At 40.4% G+C, this 22,512-nt stretch overlaps 1 protein-coding gene across 1 annotated transcript in view; it reads right to left on the reverse strand.

The window, feature by feature from the left end:
• The window catches only part of COL1A2 (collagen type I alpha 2 chain), a 41,640-nt gene extending 19,757 nt beyond the window's left edge, over nt 1–21,883 (reverse strand). The window contains exons 1-25 of the mRNA XM_075746160.1: nt 21,682–21,883; nt 19,294–19,304; nt 18,654–18,671; nt 17,947–17,982; nt 16,198–16,281; nt 14,775–14,831; nt 12,407–12,451; nt 12,253–12,306; nt 11,886–11,939; nt 11,444–11,497; nt 10,886–10,939; nt 10,546–10,599; nt 8,813–8,857; nt 8,502–8,555; nt 8,360–8,404; nt 5,835–5,888; nt 4,230–4,328; nt 4,104–4,148; nt 3,898–3,996; nt 3,362–3,415; nt 3,153–3,260; nt 2,237–2,290; nt 2,036–2,134; nt 1,111–1,164; nt 635–733 (exon numbers count right to left, since the gene is read on the reverse strand). Of these exons, the coding sequence (XP_075602275.1) occupies nt 635–733; nt 1,111–1,164; nt 2,036–2,134; nt 2,237–2,290; nt 3,153–3,260; nt 3,362–3,415; nt 3,898–3,996; nt 4,104–4,148; nt 4,230–4,328; nt 5,835–5,888; nt 8,360–8,404; nt 8,502–8,555; nt 8,813–8,857; nt 10,546–10,599; nt 10,886–10,939; nt 11,444–11,497; nt 11,886–11,939; nt 12,253–12,306; nt 12,407–12,451; nt 14,775–14,831; nt 16,198–16,281; nt 17,947–17,982; nt 18,654–18,671; nt 19,294–19,304; nt 21,682–21,751 (1,500 nt within the window). The 5' untranslated portion in view covers nt 21,752–21,883. The remainder of the gene's footprint in view (nt 1–634; nt 734–1,110; nt 1,165–2,035; nt 2,135–2,236; nt 2,291–3,152; nt 3,261–3,361; nt 3,416–3,897; nt 3,997–4,103; nt 4,149–4,229; nt 4,329–5,834; nt 5,889–8,359; nt 8,405–8,501; nt 8,556–8,812; nt 8,858–10,545; nt 10,600–10,885; nt 10,940–11,443; nt 11,498–11,885; nt 11,940–12,252; nt 12,307–12,406; nt 12,452–14,774; nt 14,832–16,197; nt 16,282–17,946; nt 17,983–18,653; nt 18,672–19,293; nt 19,305–21,681) is intronic.
• Between the last annotated feature and the right edge of the window lie 629 nt (nt 21,884–22,512).

The raw sequence follows: 22,512 nt of genomic DNA on the forward strand, positions 1-22,512 counted from the left end.
TGTTGAACCACTTAGAGTAGCTCAAAAATAAATATCTTTTCTTTTCAAAACTCTATTCCTTTATTTTTTGAGATCATAATTCAGGACACTCTGCATACCATCCTATGCAGTACATTGTATATATGTCTGCATATGTGTGTATGTATAGCAGAACCACAAATCCAGGAGATGATTACTGTTATCTGTTGCCTCTGTCTGGCTCGTCAAGAGACCCACTGAAATCACTGGTAGCTTTTCTTCTAAAGTGAGTGAGCTTTGGATTGTGTTCCATAAATAACAATACTCTGAAACTGAAACTTAGGTTTGGTGGCCAACCTTTACAGAACTTTTACTGAATTGTATATACAGAAATGATAAAATGGACATGCAGAAATTATAATATAGACATATATTATTCTAATCACTTCAATGCCCAATTATTCCTCAACTAATTAAATTGTTTTTCATTTGTTTAATCATATTTTAGATAAATGGAAAATAATTTAAAACAGAATTGTTGAATGTAAGTGGATGCCATCCGATAAGCAGTACAGTAGGACACAGGGAGATGTGTTTGATATTGTTAGAGCTGGGGACCTACAGATTAGTCTGTAAATGCCTTCATAGTAATAGAAAGTTTCTGTATTGTACTTACAGTGGGACCTTTTGGTCCAGGGAATCCAATGTTGCCAGGCTCACCTCTGTTTCCAGCTGGACCGATTGGCCCAACTCTACCATCTGCTCCAGGGAAACCCTAGAAAAAGAAATCATACTATTAAATGGCTGGGGCAATTTAATTAGAGTTCAGTTTTAGGAGAAATGTGTACTGACAGGAAGCAAATGCCATTTAACTTCTAAACACTGTTTATACATTGCATTCCTGCATTTTCCTCCTTTTTGTAGGACTGCGTATTTCTTCTTCCCTTTCCAGGACACAGGCCTGACCTGAGACCCGCAGAAATGAATGAGAAGTTTCTCACTGATCTTCTGAGTAATATGGTACTAAAATCTTGCTAGTTTTACACAGAGTTGTGTTAGAGCTCAGTGCTGAGATCTCTGCTTTTTATAATCTCATTTTATGCCTATGTTTCACATGCAATGGGGAAACAGAATGAAAAGCAAGGTACTTACAACAGGACCTTCCTTGCCAGCAGGGCCTGGGCTTCCAGGCTGACCTGGGAGACCCTGAGAAAGGAAAGGTTTCATGTTTTTAGAAGGAAACCAACTCACCCAACAGTTAACCAATTTTTTTTTTCTACATGTGTGCACACACACATAGACAGACGCCAAGTTCTCAATATAAAATGTGGAAACTGTATGTCCTATCAAGTTTACATCAAAAACACACTGAAGTTTAATTTGGTGGTGTGTGCTCCCATGCCAGTCAAAAATCAGTATAGATAAGCACTTATTTCACTTAGATAAACTCATTCAGGCTCTACTTTAGCAGAGAATGTGTTTAAATGTTTGCAGATGCCTAATAGTTCACATATGCATTGAAAACTCTTTCACTTCATTGGGTGGGGTAGGAAGAGAAAGAGTAGTATAAAGAGGATAGAAGACAATGACATGGACACAATCTGACTGCAGCCAGCACCACTAAAAGTGGATGGCTATTTTCAGTGAAATCATTTGCAAAATAAAATTGAAATAATTAAGATCAGCCATCTCACATCATTTTAGTAGGGTTTGCTTTTCTGTTAGCTAGATAAAGAGGATACACACTTCAACCATTATCTAAATGATCATATTCTGTAAATAACCACAAGTGGAACCCCCTCTTGGAGGTCAATGCAGTATCCAGTACAAAGGGGCACTGCTCTATGAAAAGGCTATCAAATGCTACCACATACAAAAGAAAGTAATTTCAATAAAAATTTTGATACTTCTTAATAATTTCGTTATGGATGATTTTTCAATAGAGTGGTGGAAGTGCCCTAATTGTGGTTAGCACAGGCTGAATTTTTGCAGTTGGATTTCTGAATAATTTTGTCCCTAAATTGTAAGTCCTTTTCTTTTGCATAGTTCAAACTTACACCCCAGAGTTCAAACTTACTCTTGGACCCATAAGACCAGGCTCACCAGGACGGCCACCATCACCACTAGGACCCTTAGCACCAACAGGACCACTAGCACCACGGTTACCAGCAGGTCCCTAGCAAAATAAATAAATAAAATTAGGCAGAGGTAGCAAAACACATCACGCATCTGTATATAAAAGATGGTTTAGAAATAGCAACCCAGACAAAAGTCTTACCATGACACCAGCTCTGCCATCAGCTCCAGGGAGACCACGAGATCCAGGCACACCCTGCCAAGTGAACACAAAACAAATCAAGAAAGGGAAAGAAATAAATCTTCCTGTAAGGTGTATAGTGCTTGCTAAATTTCAGCCTTCCAAGCAGCTGAATTTGAGGTAAGTGTAGCTCTAAGCACACACAACTCAGTGTAAATGTATACTGTGAAAGAAATTTCTCACTTCCTTTACATTTCTTTAAATTCTGTCTGCTTGTATCAGAGCATTTTCACTGCTCATTGTAATCTAACAGTGGCTCTAGCCAGCAGCCAGGATCCCACAACCCTTCCCACAGTGTTGTACCTTTGCTTCTCTGCGGAGAGTTACTGGCTTCTCTACAACAGTGTACACCCTACTCAAGGTGCAATATTGAATCCTTATCGCTACCAAAAAATTTGGTGGAAACCAAATTTTTCCTATTCTTTTCCAGTGAATTCCTGCTCCTGCGTGAAGCCACATGCCTTCTGAAATTCACTAAGTGGTTTCCTCACCCAGTGAAAAGGGTACTAGGCACCCTTGAAGACACTGAATTGAAATCTTTTGCCTCACATTATGTGAGCCAATTATCTGATTTAAGCAGTTAAATCCCATCACAAAGCTTTAAGAGTAATCAAAGATAATTCACTAAATATTACACAATGGATAAATCAATGCAACCTCTAATTACTTCAGGGATTAAACAGTAAACAGCATTAATACAAAGCAAAAATAGGTTTGGTCCCAACTAATCAAAAGGCTCAGAATGGCAAATGATCTTTGCTTAGCAGCATTAATGTAAATTTAAATACTCATAATTACTTAATTTGCCTTTTTGAGTCTAGCTTTATTTCCTCTTTCCTTTTTGCTTCTACTTCTGGAACATGAAAACAAAACCTACTCTTAGACCAGCAGGACCCGGGGGACCAGCAGAGCCAGGTTCACCAGTGCTGCCTCTCTTTCCTTCCTCACCACTAGGACCAGGAGGGCCAGCGGGTCCAGCAGCACCCTATTTCAGGCAAACAGAGGAAAAGAAGAAATCAGATGCTGTGTTGCAGATACTATCAGGCTTTATTCATTGAAACAACCTTCGCATGTTGCCATACTTACAGGCTCACCCTTGTTACCACTTTCTCCCTTGGCACCAGCAGGGCCTGGTTCACCCTACAGTCCAAAACAAAAAGAGATCATAGAATTAAGCATAATTCCAAAAATTAAGCATAATTCCAAAAATCTCTCTTCTACCTGGACAACTTTTTCATGAATCAAAAAGCTATTTAATCATCCTATGCCATGACTGCCTCTATTTTGATAAATGGTCAGTGAACATAACCGTATTTTTGGCTTTACAGGCATGAAAAGAAAGATGTTAAAGATACTTAGAAATGCCAGTAATCGAACTATGAAATAGCCAGGGCTGGTTCCTCTAACTGAGGATACCCGAAGGGAGGGCAAAGTGAACCTCTCAAGTCTCAGCATCTGAAGGAAGCAGTAAGACACAGAAATGAACTACAATGTCTAATTATAGTGGAGCAAGAAAAAATGTCTGCTTTAAACACAAAAGTATATTCAGAGGAAATCTTTTACAACTGTGGACACCATGTCCAATTTTCAAATGAAGACATGCAATACGCAAGGTCACTTACAACAAGTCCTCTAGCACCACTAGGACCAGCAGGGCCAGGAGGACCAGGAATACCACGGGGACCGGGCAGACCAGGAGCACCAGCAACACCAGGAAGACCCTGTCCAACAGAAGGGAAAAAAAAGTATTATGAGCCCATTATATTTTCTGTTGCACTAACTGAATATTTTTTTTAGAGCAAACAAGTGTGCGTATAGCCATACTTACAGCTGCACCTTTAGCCCCTGGAAGACCGTTAGCACCAGGGTTGCCCTATTAAGAAAGATAACAATACTGGTTAATTCAGAGTCTCAAGTGCACCTGTCTGACAATAAAGTCTAGCAAGTTACTCACTGGAGGGCCAACAGGACCACTAGAACCAGGAAGTCCAATCTCTCCTCTTGGACCAGCAGGACCAGTAGGACCAACATTACCAGCAGGTCCAATTTCACCCTGTTTGAGAGAAAGACAGAGCCCTCTATCAGTGTTAGGTTAATAGTGGAGCAATCCTATATTAGCCTGACATTGAGAAGACAATATGATATATATATTCCCACTTCAGAGGCCAGGAAATCAAGGAGCTGAGAGATTTTATTGGATTTTAAAGGCACTGAAGCTGGGAAGCCTAGCTAAGTTCCACTGAAGCTGATGGCTAACCCAGGAACAATAGATGCTCAGCATATCTAAGAAGCTACATTATCACTGAGGATTATACAGGAGGTTGACCTAGAAAATCAGGATTATAATTTCAGTCTTATCTCCTACCATGTGCCTCCAGCATTTGCCTGAGATGCCTCACAATGTATGAAACCTAATTGACCATTATCTTGCACCTTAAGATGCCATTTGTACTGATGCAAAAGGCAAAATGATGCCTGATCAGAGTGCTGTAGGAGAGTGTTAAGTGGAGTAAATGACAGGAAAAAAGGTTTTACTTTTACTGGTTTTACTCTCAGAAGCTTGTATTCACTGAGTCTACTACAAAATACTGAGTATAATAACTTCTTTTCAGCAATTCTCTATGTAGTCAGAGTTCACCCTCGACACGCGCACAGTCTTCTCTTGAAATTACATGCTGTAACCACACTCAACATCTGCATCAGAGAAGACTTCACGGTTTCCAAATGTCTTGCTTTTTGACAAAAATAACCAGAATGGAATCTCAATTTTTCTTCATCTTCCCTGCAGTTAATATTAAAAGGTCTAGCAAACAATACTCTTATTTTCTTCTAAGGGTGGATCAACATGAGAGGTTTTTTTCCCTGTTGTGACATGGAGTTTGTTTATTTGTGTTAAGGATGAAAAACTGTATCACACTACGTGTAAGTGCATGCAGCTCTGAGATTCTTGACAAATGGCCAGTGAAATTTTTAAATGCAATATATGGAACACTCTTGTCCAAAATCCTTTGTCTTTCCTTGGACAAAGTAAAATTCAAAATAACGAGAGTCTTACCCAGGTAAAAATGTTAAGATCTAAGCAATAAACTGAATAATCTAAGTTAAAGTCTGCAAGAACAAAATGGTATTGCCCTAAACCTAAAAATTTTCCCCACTGGAATTTCAAGAACTTAGGCTGGAAGGAGCCCGATACTCAACTGCAGCTTCTTGGCCCTCCACTACTTATGTGATGTAATCTGCTACTTTGCTTATTTATCATGATCCACATCACCTTGCAAAGTCATATACAACTGCATCATGTAGGAAGTAGTTAAAAAAAAAAGAGGTTATGTGTTTTCTTGAACCTGCCTAGCATCAATTTTCAGCTGTGAAATAACTGCTGTATTTTAAATTAGCATTCATATATGACTTCTCCAAATACTATAGGTATTCATCCTCATCCTGATCTTGATAAGAAAGCACTCCCATTTCAGAGAGGGTAGTTTTTGCTGCCTAGCAATATGAGTTACTATATTTCATCTTCACTATCAAATGTACCAGGAGCAGCAGATGTTCATACCTTAGCACCAGGAGCACCTGGGAAGCCTGGAGGACCAGCAGCACCAATAGGCCCCTAGGAAATGAAAGGGAAGCAGTTGTGTAAAGGTATTCAATGATGTCAGAAGCATCTTGCTTGCTGAAGTAAACAGATTTTAAAAATGCACATTTACTCAGACACTTCCGCCTATTATCGCCTCAGAATATCAGTTCCCTTTTGCAACTCCAAACTGACAGATTTGGTTCACTACAAACAGTTAAGAGCGAGGTCAATGCTGAAAAACATTTGCATTGCAGCTAAAAAAGTGTGAATTAAGCAATGATTGGTAAAACCTTGCCTTGAGGCCAAACACCTGAGAAAGAATAAAGAGAGGATGGGCAGAGGCAGGCATCTGCAAGGCAAGATGTCTTGCTGTACAGTCCCACAATGAATGGAGCACTGCATTCTGCAACTGCAAGTCTTAGGTGGCTTTTTTCCAACACATTTACTGTGCAGGGGTAACTGTGTATGCTTTCACACCAGTAATCCTTCCGGACTACTCGTCAAGAGCCCTGTGTTGATGATAGCATTTGTCCTTCTTCCCACATGGGAAGAGGGTTGGTAAGATCTCTGCACCACTTTACAAGCTGGTGCTTGACACAACTTACATTGAAGTCAGTAAGAATGTACTAGAAATTGGATCAGGCTTAACAGCAACTGAGGGCAGGAGTTGATTCTAACATGCGAATGATTAAAAATCTTGACTCATACCCAGAATACACATTTTGAGGCAGTGCACAGGTGCAGCCCCAGTGCATTTTCATCAGACTGTTTTTTTAATGGCAAAGGCAATGGCATGTCAGTTTGAAGAGGGATGTCTACTGATTCTACTGTGTCTAGCTATTGCTGTGAGATTTATAACTGTGATGGGACAAGCTTCCTAGCGTACAGTACCCAGACACCACAAAAGAAGATATGCTGATGGATTTACAGCCTCTGGTACTCTTTAATGCATACAAATACAGAGAGATAGTTTTTCTTCAATTATTAATGAAATATCCAACCCATTCATAGGTATCGGGGACTGATATCTACTTTTTTTGTGGGCTAACTTCTTTCAAATATAAATACTTATTACAAAACTGTCTCACAAATCCAAGGAAATAAAATGAGTGAGCTGGTGTAGCAAAGAGGAAATGGCTTCTGACATTCTATAACCTACTGTGTTATAAACTGGATACTTGGAATTCTCATTGGTTTTGCAAAGGTGAAGAAAAAAAAAACTAAATGCCCCATAACACATGTATGAAAATATGAACTTTCTGGATTTCCATTATAGTGACTATTTTTATGTTTTGAATTCCCAGTGGCAAGGAGAATATAACAATATTTCTGGTTTAGTTTAAAAAAAGTGTTAACAAGTGCTATACAGAATGCTTATAGCATCCTAATGTAAGTATGTGTAAAATAACTCTAGCCTGGCATAGACACTGGGACCCAATGCAACTCTCTGCTGCTGCCCATTCAGAGTAACATCTCTGCAGTCAGCAGCTCCAGAATATTTTTCCTACAGTAACTCATTTGCCTTCAAGAAAGCTAAAATGCTTTGGTTATACTACAAAGTATAACATCAGATCTTGGCTACAAGGTCTCTGTTTGCCTGCAATTCAAATGCCCAATCACATATTTTTCGAATACCCCATATGGGAGAACTGAAGTGAAAGTCACAGCTCTGCTAACACTCCAATCTGTTAAAGCATGACAGATATTTGCAGTGACAAGGAGTATTAGAATCAACTTTAGCAAAATTGACAGAACCAAGTACATCATTGACTCAAATTTTGAAGGCAGGAAGGAAAAACTATTCTGGGCTATTCATGATTTTTTTTTTTGCAGCTTTGAAACTATACCCTTGTACACAGGCTTACTGAAGTCAGTGGTACACTGTGGCAACAATAACTCCTTTTAAAGGGATAAATCTGCATTGGATTATCACTTATTAGAATAGTTAGTGTTTACCAATCAGATCAGGACCTTTCTGACCTTTCACACTAGCTCACATAACTCAGGTATCAGTGGTAAATGAAAAACCTTAACTTCTGTTAATCAGACAGGACAACATTTCAGATGCCAAGCTGTGTCCTGGAGTGCATATGATAGTTTCAGGATGTATATAACTGTTGTCATCTGCAACACATGCATGGTATATACCTGTTAAAAGGTATAGTCTTTTTAGTTTTGGGATAAGACCTGTTCTGTTAGACCGCTGGAAATGAAGATTCTGTTCATCGAGTGTTTCCCTATGAACTCACCAGTGCAAATGAGAGAATATCTGGTTCCTTTGATACAGATGTATTTAATATAAGTCCTCCATCTCTCAAGATATTATCTACAGAGGGTTTATGTTTTATTAAGTCTTTTTGTGATGGTCCGATAAGCAACAAAGAACTGTGTTGAAAATGTCCACACAAACAACTTCTCAGAAGCCTAAGAAATCCACTATAAACAGAAAGAGGGACACAAGACCTAATGGAACCAGATTGTCAAAGATCAGGACTGGAACTTACAGCAGGTCCAGTGGGGCCAGCACTGCCATCACTTCCACGAGCACCCTGTAAAGAAATAGTTTGCAAAGAGATTTGAAGATCAGAGAAAGCTACAGTAAATGGCTGATCGTGACGACAAACAGACAAATGGGAAGCCACTTACAGCTGGTCCAGGAGCACCTACTCTTCCTCTCTCACCGGGGAGACCACGAGCACCCTGAAAGAAAAATTAAATAATTCATTTATACCTATTCATTGAAGAAAGATATACAGATTTTTATTTTTTTTTATTTTTCTTCTGCTGTCTCTATATGAAGTGTGTTGCAGCCAGGCAAATCTGTTCTAAATATTCATATACTATTACATTAGAGTATCTAGCTAGCTGGAGTGTCACTGATGACAAGAATTGACCAAAATGCTGGCTGAACCATATCTATCAGATTATCATTTTCCACAGCATCAGTAAACACTTACAGGTTGTCCTGGGGTACCATTTTCACCAGGGGCACCAGGTTCTCCCTATGAAAAAGAAAGTTTGCAGGCTTGAATTACTTAAAGGATTCTTTGGACAGACAGCACAACACCATCTAGAAAGACATTCAACTGCTAGATCCTACTGTCCTTGTCTTCTGTAGCACTTACACCACAGCATACAATAACAGCACATCGGGTCCTGAGGGTGCAGAGACTGCGACTGTCCCGGCATATACTGGAACATGGCAGCTGGAATCCTCTTAGAAGAGGAGGGCCAGAGCAAGTTGCTTCGTTACCTACCTCAGCTTTCTTTACCTCTTTTCTTTATTCTTTTACTCTGTAGCACACACCTAAGAGACAGGGCCTGGATAGTCAACTACCAATTCAGATCAATTGACAGCTGTTTTTTTTTTAGCTAGAACAGAAGCAGAATGATGCTTTCTTTTGCCTTAGGTTAAGGTGACAAAGTTCCTGTCAAATGGCTGGAAATAAGGATGTGCCTCAGGTATTTTTAACTTCAATAAAACTGAGCTATGACTGATAGCCATTAAAACATGACTCCCCTCCCTTTAGTACGAAGTGTTCTCAACAAGCCTGCAGTTGGTCTAGGCTGCACTATAATGATAAAATTTGTGCTAGAGCACTGGTATCCTGAATATATCTGAATGCACCTAGTCTTAAATGCTGCAAACAGCACAAGTTTTTGCCTTCATCACTGCCTTTAGCACAGTTATATCAGGAGTGACCTTGATTTATTATGCTTGTGTTTTCCAGTCACATTAGCACTCTTACTAATGTTCTTTCCTTTACTTAATTGCTTTATCTGCTTTTAATCTCCAAAAACTGGACAGACTGAGTGTTTGCAATCTCATTACGAAACTTTTTCTGGAGATAAACACTTGCAGTGATATTGGAGAATGCTACGTTACAATTAGTAACTCTATAAGCAAGCAGTGCTAAACTCTTAGAAACAAGCAATAGAGAGAATCAGTATTATTTGATCTTTTCATTGTTATAGTAAAACTTTTGAATACACATCTCCTGTGAATAAGTCAGCAGTGTCAAAGTTTCCTACAACTCAATGTGGCAGTAGGGTTTTTTAAGACCATTGCTATTAGGCACTGAGGTGGAATGGCAGAAGAAGAAACTAAGAGAGGGAGAGTTTGTTAAATATGTTTCTAGACCCTGTTTAAAAACATTTTTTAAGGACAGTGTTCAAATATGTACTAATCATAAAAAATCACAAAAAGAGATAGACTGTAAAGATCAAATAGCCTTAACACATAAGAGCACTGCATCTATCCAAATTTTTAGCACAAAGCTTTACACTAGAGCATGCATCTCACACAGCAGAATTTTGTAGAAAAATGAGATCTGTTCATTTTAATGTGTTTTAAAAAACCCCACCAAACCCCCAAGTACAATCCATAGAAAAGCAGAGATATTTAAAATCAGTCTTAAGTGCTGCCAGATAATCAATCATTAGGAGCCAAATTCTGCAGCTTTTATTCATTGAAAGTATTAACTTGACTGAAGGCTCAAGAATAAGGCCCCAGGAATAATTTCTCATGTTAAAGTGCACATATTTGTCCTACACAGATGCACTGACTTCTAGATTATCGCAGCTGGGAAACGTTTAATGACAACATGGAAGATTAATTGGAGGGGACTTCATATGCCTTTTGCTAGAAAGAGCTACAAATGCATCCTACATTTTCAGATCTCATATTTACCTTGTTGCCAGGAGTACCGGGTTGTCCCTTTTGACCATCCAGACCATTGTGTCCCTGTATTGAGTAGAAAAATAATATGAAGTATATATTTTCCCACTAATGGCTATATACAAACTCTTAGTCTTGAAAGGTAAATCCTTCTTCCCATGAAATTATTTCCTAATATAATCTTGTGATTTTTTTTTTTAAATCACTCTTTCATATCATGAGATATTAAAAACTTCAAAGATGTTCATGCACTTAGAATACATATTCTCAACTTTGAGGGTATTTCCAGGAGTTTTCAGTATGCTGAAGTGTTAGTCTTAACTGTTCAGGGAAAAAGTATGTATAGACTCACCCTAATTCCCTTAAAGCCAGGCAGACCAGGAGTTCCAGGGAAACCACGAGCACCCTAAAAACATACAGCACATGAATGATTGTCTCTCATATTATATACTGCAGTTAAAAAGAAAGAAAAAGCCTAAGACTTTCAACAAAATTGAGTAGATTTGGGCCATGATCATTGAAGTGAGGAACACAGTCCATTCCCTAACCTCCCAGGATGACACCTGTTCCAAGACTAACAGTAATCAACCTGATTTTCCAGTTCTGAATCTTAGAAATTTCATGCATTAACATGTGACAGCACAGCTGTTGTAGCTTTCTACACAAAGGTGCCTGCTCACCTGCTCCTATGTAACTCCTCCCTATGTCACTTCTGTTACTAATTACACTAGCTTTACTGGGGAAAAAACACAAAATAAAACCATAACTATATGATATCCCTGAAGGTAAGAACTGAAATTGGATTAATATATATACTAGACTGTTAATGATGTGGTGCAATTCAGAAATGCCATTGGGTTTCATTGATAAGACAACTAGTTTGTATTGTACACAGTAGATCGCTACATACCTGAGGGCCAGCAACACCCCTCTCACCAGGTCTTCCAGGTTTGCCAGGGTGACCCTGAAAAATGCAGTGAAAATGCACTAAGAAGGAAAACTCATTTTCTACAGTAACAATGTAAACCATTAAAAAAAAAGAAGACATTGGCAAAGTTTCTCTTTTTCAATAAATACAGAGAGCTTGTTAGCGTTCAAGTTTCCCTCTTCCTGTATTCAGGAAGCTAAATAATGTGTTTGGAGAGGTTTAAGTTATCCATTTTTCTGTACATTTCCAACATAGAGCATCTCTTGTACTATAAAATAATTATTGCAGGGGTTTATTTGTTCTATCCAATATTATAGAACAATGTAAAAATTACGGCCAATACAACACTTAGCTTAACAATAACCTAATGTTAGAGTCGAATCACTGCCCCAAAAGAGATGAGAAACATTTAATAACCACTTACGTCTTCACCAGCCTTTCCTGGAGGACCAGGAGGACCACGAGGACCCTGGGGACCCTGTTAAAAATAGATTGAGCATCATTCTTCAGATAAGTCTTTTCACTGGTTTCTGACTTGAGTCGGGGTATAGCTGGAGCCTGAACTGAAGCAAGGTCCTTCCATCCTAATCGACTTTGCACTTTATGATTCCAATCTGAAGCGAGCCTGAACCTGAGTGTTTAGCTCTGTCTGTAATGGAATCAAGCAGGAATATCCAATTCAAACATTCAAGGATGTGCATATGGATAGGAGAAATGGACCTAAGCATTACAAGCCTACTTTGGTGTCCTATTTCTAATGCTAAGTGTCTGTATGTGAAACCTGTACTTACTGTTTGACCAGGTTCACCAGGCTCACCAGGAACACCTTGAAAACCAGGAGGACCCTAGAAGAGGAAGGAGATTTTGTTAGTGTTTGAACAAGCTATTTTGTGATTTTACACGTATGTTAATGTTAGTTAGCAGGAGAGATGAGACTCTACTTACAGGGGGTCCAGATGCTCCAGGTGGGCCTCTAGGTCCCATTAAACCCTAGGGGACAAAAATGACAAAATCTTTAAAAAAAAAAAATCACCATTATCTAAACTCATCTATAACACCAATTCCTGGTATTCCTAAAATATTGGTAAGCATTAGTTTTCAGTGTGCAACGTCCAAATCAAGCTAGAGGTAGTTAAGAGATCTGCATGAATTTGCACAGGCAGTCCAAACGCAAACAGATCTTCTGATTGCAACGAACCAGCACAGGATCCAGTGAGATGATTAGGAACATACCATTATGGCTGGAAACCTTGTGATTAGGCTTCTTAATCTATTCTGGCTTGTTAGCAAGTGCACTGGTTCGTTCTTCTATGTACCCTCTCCTTTCCTGTGCATGAACTTCCAGAGTTTAAAGACGAGAGTCATAAAAACACATTAAGAAAGGTTGTATTTTTGGGCCTGTCAATTTTATCACGATTTCCAAGAAGTGATGTTGGAGAAAAAGATCATTAACATGGTAGAGAGAGATGAGGGAAAATAAAGGTATATAAATTGCAATATTACCATGAACTGGGAGGTCCACACATAATTTTGGAAAGAAATCAAACAACTCTTATACATATTGTGTATACATCTATTTCAAATAATGATCAATTTCTATTTTAATTTATCAATTTTAAATATTTCATTGTTTTCTGTTTTTGATTAAATTATCTTCATTTTACCCGCAAAATAAGTGATTAACATACTGTCCTTGACTGAATTTAGAATTTACATACATCTTGAAAAAAAAGGGTTAGTCAAAAATCACTTTTAAAAGGGAAATTTCCATAGATCATTGCACTTTCTTAACAGATGTCTTAAGCTTTACTAAGCAAGCAAACAACTTTGAACTGAAATTTAATTTAGGCTTCCATTGTCCAAACAAATGTTTTATGAGGTGTTTCAACAGAAATTATTATGTTTTTAATTGGCTTTAAAACTTTTTGGGAACTTTTTTAGATTTTCTCATTACAAGATTAAAATCATGACCAATTTTCAATGGCTTATGTAGCTTTCCCATAAGACCATATACTTTTTATTAAAGGAAATAAATGCATGTTAAATACAGGCATTTACTTATGGAAGCTAAAGCAATCTTGTAGCTATAAAAATATGCAGTAATTCTAGGAAAAATAACTGTTTCTGGACAGTATGAATCATATGAGCTGCATAAGCCCTGTGAATCTCTTCACAAATTATATTCCTTAATTCTTTTTCCCTCCTTTTCTATCTTCCCAGTCTCTCACATTTTCTTTATAAAACTTAAAAATCCCTCACAGCAGATAGATTCTACAGCTGTTGCTGTCAGATGAACCCTACCTGACTCAAAAAATTAGAACTTAGAAATTGTGACACTCCAAATAAATCCTCATCTACATAAGATTCTGATTTATTGTCAGACACTGAGAGCAGAACTTGATTAAAGATACTGCTATTTTCCTACATTTAGTATCTAAATGGATGTCAAAATATTTTCAAAAATTAATTTAATATTACACTATTTTCAGGAATGGAAACAAGCACTTGACCCAGAATAATCCTGGGCAGCCTTCACCCTGTCAATCACCCGTCAGATGCATTCATCATCTGTGATGTCAGTGTGTGTGGTGAATTTAACCCATATTCTGCTATCTATGCACACTGAAAATATCTGCTAAGATCAGGAAGGGTTAGAAATTCATGTGGAGAGGCAATAGACTCCTTAATTGTCCATTCAGACACAGTATACAGTAACCAATAAAGATTCCTACTCAGAATAGCCTTGTAGTAGCAAGTACTAACATTCAGTTGCTGAGAACCAAATGTGATGGCCAATATCCTACCAAACCTGTGCAATCCACCAATATCAAAAGGGTTGTACAGCCATGGGAGAAAAATGGTCACCAATTGGAGCTGAGATACTGAGTTACTTTCTAGAACTGTCTGCTTTAGAGAGGAGCTTTACAATTGATCTCATTCCTAAAACACAATCTTCTGTCTCAGTATGGGTAAAGTAATACTATATCGAAGTACATGTGTAATCTGACATCAGATTATGAGAGTCACTGATACATAAAAGTGTGGTCAACAGACAGAATTAAAGCACAAGACCCAGTAGTGCTATATTCACATTAAATATACAGTCTCAAGACCATATTTCAAGTCCTAAGGCTGTATTTCAAACACTTCTCATTGTCCTCCATCAAAGGATCGGTTTACAGTCTGACCTAATATATGATCAAAACACTAATTTTAAAACTATGCTTTGCGTTAATACAGCTGATTTAGACTCAAAGAAAAATGCTAAACATGTTATCTATGCAAGTTATCAAGTGCTAAATCATATACTTACCATAGGTCCTGGGCCAAAATCAGCTGCTTTAGATGGATCATATTGAGCAGCGAAGTTCTGTAGGTGATAAAAAGTTTGAAATTAAAATACTAAAAATTTTACTTTAAAAAGTATTGATAATTACCATTCTACATCTAACTGCCATCTGACTTGCTGTACTTGCTATATGGTATGTTAAAGCAGCATACGTAAAACTCAGTAAACATGGCCCTATTATAAATACATTTCTATTCCCTTGTTTCCAGAAAGACTTGATCTTACTATGAAGGTCCTTTCACACAATGGCCTCAAATATCTACACAGTAGTGACAGGCATTGCAATAGTGTGAATTGAAAATTAAGAATGTAAACTCAGTGCTCATTTAAAACCGAAAATTTTCTTGAAACCCTCAAATTGTTTCACCTAATTTCCAATGAGGGAAGTTATTCATATTTTATCACCACATTGCTTATGTAAAATTCATATATCAGCCCTGAATGATTATCGGATGAGGTGGGCCCTTCAGCTTCAAAAGGATCTGAGGAGCATGCAGAAACACTGCACTGGATTTTTGATCTTTTATCAATGTAGTTTTTGTAGGCTAATATACATCTACTTTTGTAGAATACATTTTCCCTCTTCACTAAAATGGAAACAAATTGAAAATCCTTCTCTTGCTTGGGTTTTTTTTATTAGCATATTAAAATAATAGAAATTAATGAAAGTAGTTTGGGGGTTCATATTAGGAAAATAAATTATTGCTGTTCATATTGAAGGCATAAGAATTGAGTATTCTTCCATGCCGGAGGATTTACTAAACTTGATCAATAAGATACTGTCTATGTCTTCATGCTCCCTGTGCAAGCTAATGTCAAGCAAAGAGTTAAAGCCAACATTCTGCAGAGAATACATGATGGACACTTCTGCAGAAAGTGTGTATGCAACACAGTCCTCTTAAGTTCTTCAGCATCAACACAGACAGAAATGAAAAATTCAAAAGGAAGATATTCTAAAATTCTAACAGATTTTTAAGTATGGACTTTTTAGCTTAAGGATAGTCTTCTTCAGCTTATTCCAATACAGCTGCTGTTTCTCGAACCCAACCACAAAGTGCCATTTCTTTTCCCCATCTGCTTAACAGCATCGGTTTCATTTAGTTGAGTCCTAATCCATATGCATTATGGCTGTATAAATTAATTGCTAACTAACAGGGTTGATTTGCTCCTGTGCATAAGTCCCTGTTGAATATGGAATCCAAATTTGCCATGGAAAGTATACATCCCAAGGAGAGTTTCATTGGAACCGGGACCATCAATTTCTTGCCGATCACAAGAGAACGTTTCCTCTAGTCTCCACTGCAACATCAGTGTTTTCTGGCAGATATGCATTTAGTCACAAAGCACAGATTATCAGTTTCAGTAATAGAAAGTTTGGATGCCTTACTCCGCCAAGACCTGGAGGACCAGGGGGGCCTTGAGGACCTGGTAGACCATCTTCACCATCTCTGCCTGGTGGACCTGGTGGACCCTAGGGTCAAAAAGAGGATTACAAAGTGAATGTTAGAAGTGAGTAAAGAAATCTCTGAAGGGATAACTTCATTAACAACCAGGCACCTACAGCACACACTACAACAGTGCTATATAGCAGTTTCAACAAATGTCTAACTTTAGAAGATAAGCATAGCCTGAATTTACATTGCCTTGCCACACCTTGTATCAGATATTTACTGTAGTTTCACATTTGAGAAGATTCATGGGTGCAATATTGGATTTATGCTACCAAAGTGCAATCTCCAAATTGGGAAGTTTCATTTTAAGTAACCAAATTTTGGACCCATGAACCCCAAGTGACCCCTGTGGACCCACACAGCCTGTCAGGTTATTTCAGTGACAGCCTAAATTTGACCAGCTGAGGACTGGCAGAGGTCAGCCCTACTGGTACAAACTAACATAAATCCGGAGTAAGTCAAAGGCCAGTTTCTAATCAGTCTAGACTATTTGCTGGTATAGTTGCAAATTCAATGACAATAAAACAGTGCTTTTCTACAGAGTTTTGATACTGTCACTCTGCTTCCACTGTCATAAATTTTACAACGGCTTGAAATTACATGTGTTCAGTCCAGCAACATTTGTCCTTATATTCTTTCATCCTCAATGCACAAAGCTGGTCAAGTTTTGCCATCGTGGCAATTGAGGTAAGGTATTTCATTTGGTCTGTATTTTGGACTCAGTTCAGTGCTAGATGAAATCCATAATAAAAGTCTTACGGATTTCTAAAGGAGCAGGATTAGGCTTGCTACCTTCAGGACAAAGCATGTATCTCATTTCATTAAACAAATTTAGTTAGTAGTAGCCTAAAGCAAATACCCATACAGATATACTCTTCCTAATAGTTCCTATTACACTTGTCAGCATATTGTGATCTAAGAAATCTTCAAGAGCTATCTATCAGTACTATGGCATTTTCATTTTCAGAAGATACCAAAAAGACACATAACTACACACTGCCCAGATAAGGATGTGAATTTCAGAATATCACTTTACAAAAAGCAGCAATGATGCAGAAGCAAATCAGAAAAGCTGGTATCAGCAATATGAATGAACATTATAATTATTTTGTAATTATACATTAAATTATTCAACTGTCCTTATTTATGGTTACTTTTACAGTAGCCTTTAACAATATCCACTATTTGACTAACAGAAGGTAGATGACAAATGCCTAGCTGCGAGAGCTTTTTCAAGCCATCTTTGGAGACACAGATAATCAACAATCCTCAAAGCCAGCTTTGTCTATTCAGGTTTGATGTAGAGAGCTTATCCATATAACATATTGTTCAAAAACTACATCTTTATGTGTCAACTTTCCCTTCTGCATTTTCATGCACTATTTCCACTGTGGGAAGTTGGAAAAAAGTTTTTCAGTCCATCACTTGGAGTGCTAAGCTGCCGTCTGAACTCAACCACATCTGCTCAGGCATAATGACCATAATTAGGTTGGTGAGGTATTGCTGGAGCAGAATTTGGTAATAGATAACTTGGTTTCTTTTTAATGAAATTGTATATGCAAGCTTTTACAGGTACATTCATTTAATCTCACATCAATGCCTAAACTTATTTTTTTTTCCTACTGGTCTTCCAACAACTGTTGTTCAAAGATCAAAACCAAATGAATGTCAATCTAATTCCTTACCCTTTCTCCCTGTGGCCCTTTGTCTCCTCTAGGGCCCTGCTGGAAGAAAATAAAACTTAATGAGTTACCGTGGAAATTTTCCAGGACAATACAGGGAAACAGATACATTAGAAATAATTAGCGTACATGAAAAAGGGAAAGAAGACTGCACATAGAGGTCCAATACCTATTTTCCACAGACAGTATATTCTTTTTCCACAATAAGCTACTGGAAATAGATTAGTCACTCTCATTACTACGTCAGTTAGAAGTATCACTGCACAGTCCACAGAAGTACTTGCAAAGTTGGTTTTAGTCTCTAATGAATAAGTGGTTCTAATTTAACAGTAGCAACTTTTAGAAATAAAATAGAATCTATTTAACCTTTTAGACCTGTATGGATATTGCTGTACTGTTCAATTCAGGTAAATCTTTCCAAAGCAACTCTGGTTGAACAAGAATGCTACTTAGACGCAGTTTAGTTCTTGGTAGGCTTAGTTCTTCTCTTGACTAAAGCGGCTTAAATCCAGTATTTCAATTCACCCTGGTGTTAAGATGTTGCACCCATTGTTCCCTCCTCATCTTAGTGCTACTGCTGTTCTCAAGGAACACTGGAAATAATGAATGTAGTCAGCTTTCCTTTCATCCAATATTCAACAAAATATTAATCTGCCTTAGAATATCTGATATCATCTCAATTTCCACACAAGAAAAACAAAAAAGCTTACCTTCCGCCCTGCAGGTGCCTGGAAAAAATAAAAAAGAGAATTAAAAAAAAAAAAAGATACAGTTTCTCCCAATATTTTAAACTAATATAATGTTCAAACTTAGACTAATCTTCTTACATAACTACAATTTTTCTCAGTACAGTATATTTAAGTATGCCCTATGGTTTAAAATTACTATGAAGGCTAGTAGTTTATTATATAGCAAAGATACATGTAACTACATTAGAACATTCGGTTGAAGACTGACAATTTTACACCTATTACTGCCTACAAAACTGGCATAAAAAAGTCACACCTGAGTTCTTCCATAATCCTTCTGTGCAATGAAATAGACTGTAAGACTGGCTTTAAAGCACAGTCATCTCCAATCCAAACTGCCAGGTATAATGTCCAAACACCACTGCTCCGTTACTTTCTCCTCATGGTCTTTACACCTATGAAGGCAGTCTCTCAAAAAGGCCGTCCCACTTGAGAAATTGGGGTGGGTACATTTCCAGGCAGTCCCTTCAGGATTTAATTGGTATCTTTCCATGACCATCTTAGGAATTAACATTAGTAAATAATACTGCCATGAAAGAGAAGTCTAGCCTGTTCTTTGAAGTTGAGAGTTACGTATTAGATAAAAAATAAATATACTGACCTCTCTCACATCTGGAAAAAGAAGGGAAAGAAAAAAAGGAGATAATTAGAGTGTGGATTCAGTTATTTTACAAGTTTTACATTTCAATGCCTTTAAAATGCAATTTTGTTAATTTTGTTAATGCAAGAAACATTTTCTTAATGTAATTTCTTACTTCTAAGGTGATTATCTTAAAACTGTAGACTCACATGTGAGATTGCTATGTATTTCAAATTCCAAACAGACTTGCTAATGAAGTTAAACCAAGTAATATGGTTGATACAGTAAAAAGCAGATATCTTCTATAAGCCTGCTCTAAATATGCTTAAACATTTCTCCATGGGAAAAAAAATGCACGTATGTATTTTCACATATGTGTGCATGCAACAGATGAATAAACCCAGATAGGCTGACACATGAAGATATTAAATCATAGGAGTAATCTTAAATTTTAATATAAATGGCCCCATCTTACTTTTTATGGGGAATGGTTCTGCCCAAACATATCTATTTCCACAGTTTCCTGTAAAATGTCTTAGTGTGTAACAGGGAACAGTTTGAAGCTCACAAACACCAAATAGCAAATAATTTTCTCTCTGTATGTTATTAACTACTAAGTATGCTCTTGTTAATTTCTTGGAGATACTAATTTTCAAAAATCTCTTTTCTGAATTTCAAGCAATTAAAAATCTATTTTGGCTGAAACTTACCGCGGTAAAACCATCTCCCATCACATTTTAATGCCAGCGATTTGACATTATTACTAACTAACAGGTTGTTGGGTGTTTTTCCACAAAGTGTCCCTTTGGCAATGTACAATCACACTAAATTCAGATGATTCATACAGTCCAGCAAAAAGATAACAATACTAAAGTGCTGAACACTATAAAGCACTGAAATACCACTGCAGAACACCGATTGCCTATACTAACTCAACAGAAAATTAAAAATATTACTGCCCCCGGGGGATGGTGACACTGGGGACTACACCATCTTGTCTGGGGAAACGCGAAACGCGGGGCCAGTGCGTACAGCGGGATCCCCACAGGAACCGCTCCGGCTCCTCAGCCTTTGCGAAGGCGCTGCCACCGCTGCCCGTCACCGGGGCGGAGGGAGCGGGGGGGAGAATGTCCCCGGGGGGGCGGCCGCGGTGCCCCGGGACAGGCCTCAGCCCGGCCGCCCCACCAGAACGGCCCCGCCGATGGCCCGAGGGCCTCCTCCGGGCCACGGTCACCGCCACGACTCCCTCACTGCCCCGCCACCACCCCACGCCTCGCTGCTGGCAGCGGCCGGCGGGGGCGAGGCGGGGCGCAGCCGACGGCGCGGAGGGCACCTTCCCGGAGGCTCCGAGCGCCAGGAGCGGGCAGCGCACGACTGTTCCCTCCCTCCTCCGCCATGGAACGCGGCCAGACCCCATGTCAAAGCCAGTCCTGCACAGGAACGGCGGCGAGGGGCTAAGGGGGACTTCACAGGATGCTGCCCAGCACGCAGGCAGAGGGAAGGCTCCGCCTCTTCCCCAATCAAGTGCGTGGGGCGCGTTTCTCTCCCACGGCAGTGGGTGTGTGAGGAGCTGCGCTTCTCCATCAGCCAGGGGGGAGACTAAATCCTCTTCCCAGCGTGTGGCGGAGAGCCGCGCTGCACCCTCGGGGAGCCCCATTCCCTTTTCACACTAGATCTAAGCAATATTTCTTCCCTGCCTCCCTCCTCCTGCCTCGTACGGTCTTTCCCTGTCCGGAGACCCCCGGGAGGGCGGGCTCAGTGTCCGGGGAGCCGCGAACAGCTTTCCCCCGCCGGGCTGGGTCGGAGGGCGCCCAGCAGCACGGCGCGCCGCAGAGGCCCCGCTCCGCCTCCAGGGGGCGCCGCCGTGCACGAAAGAGCGCGGCGGGGCGGCGGCGGCGGCGAGGGGTGCCGCACCGGAGTGCCCGCCGCCCGCATGCCCTCTCCGCGGAGGGAAGGGGCGAGCCGCCGCTCTCCCACTCCTCTCGGGTTTCCCGCTTCGGAAAGCGCGCCTGAAGTCTCACAAAAGTGCCGTCTGGGTGCAGCCTGGATTCTTGCGCTCGCCGTAAACGCTCTCCTCCCAGCCTTTAAGCATCCGCGCTTGAATTAGGGCTTTGCACTCTCCTGTGGATACCAGCCCGTCTTTGGTTTGGTTTTTTTTTGGGGGGGGGGGGGGAGGGGGGGGAGATGTCGTTGGCCTTTTGCCATCTTTTTCTATTTCTGAGGAAAAAAAAAAAGCTAAATTCTGATCTGGGACGGAGGTGGCAGTTTTATGAGATGGTCTCTATAGCCTGGGAAGCTGCAGCACCCCGCAGACTACCATCCGTGGGGAAGACGTCTGGATAGAGAGCAGAGAGTAGGACAGCCACCCCCTGACACCACCCATGCCACAAACAAGCTAAAAGCACTTACGTTGGCCTGTTGCTAGGTATGAAGTTACTGCAAGCAGCAACAAAATCCGTGTATCCACAAAGCTGAGCATGTCTAGTTGTAAGACATGCAGACTCCTTGTGGTGCAGAGTCCCTGGTCGGTGGTTAGCTATTACCTATGGGACGCAGGCATACAGTCTTGAGGAGTAACTCCAAACTTAGCAGAAACCTGCTGCCCGGGATGCTAAATTAATCAAGCCCCGGTCCGCCGTATTTATACCGCAGGAGGGTCCCGGGGCTGCGAATCACCGGCGGCGGCGCAGCCAATGGGCGCGAGGCGGCCGCGGGGCCCGCGCGGCTCCCAGGCCGTCACGTGCCCCATGTCTCCGGCCCGCCGCGGCAGCCTTGGCAGCGCGGCCGCGGGGCGGAGGGGCCGCGGGGTCGGCGGGGGAGGGGGCGGAGGGGGAGCGAGGGAGGCGGCGATGTTAAATTGGTTCCATGCTTTGAGGACGTGGACACTTTGAGGCTTTCGGAAGGAAAATCTGACTCGTCGTCTGATTTTTTTTTTTTTTTTTTCAGACGTCCCCCGCCCCTCGCCCTGCTTTTCTGGGCTGCGCGGCCGGGAGCCTCGCCGGGCGGCCGGTTGGCAGCGGCCGGGAGGGCGCTCCGAGGGCTTTCAAAGCAGGAGCTGTCCAGGGCCTGCGGAGCCTCCCGCCCCGCTCGGATCGCGGCGGGGAAGCGGCTAGGGGAGTCGGGAGGAGGCTGGATCCTCTGTCCAAGCCCTTCCCGCCGTCCCATCGCAACTGAGGGCAAAAGGCGACGCTCCCCCTCACCAGAGGTCCCGAGGTGTCCGGCCCCTCCAGCACGGGGTGC

Source organism: Balearica regulorum, chromosome 2, assembly GCF_011004875.1.
Source record: "Balearica regulorum gibbericeps isolate bBalReg1 chromosome 2, bBalReg1.pri, whole genome shotgun sequence".
Taxonomy (NCBI): domain Eukaryota; kingdom Metazoa; phylum Chordata; class Aves; order Gruiformes; family Gruidae; genus Balearica; species Balearica regulorum.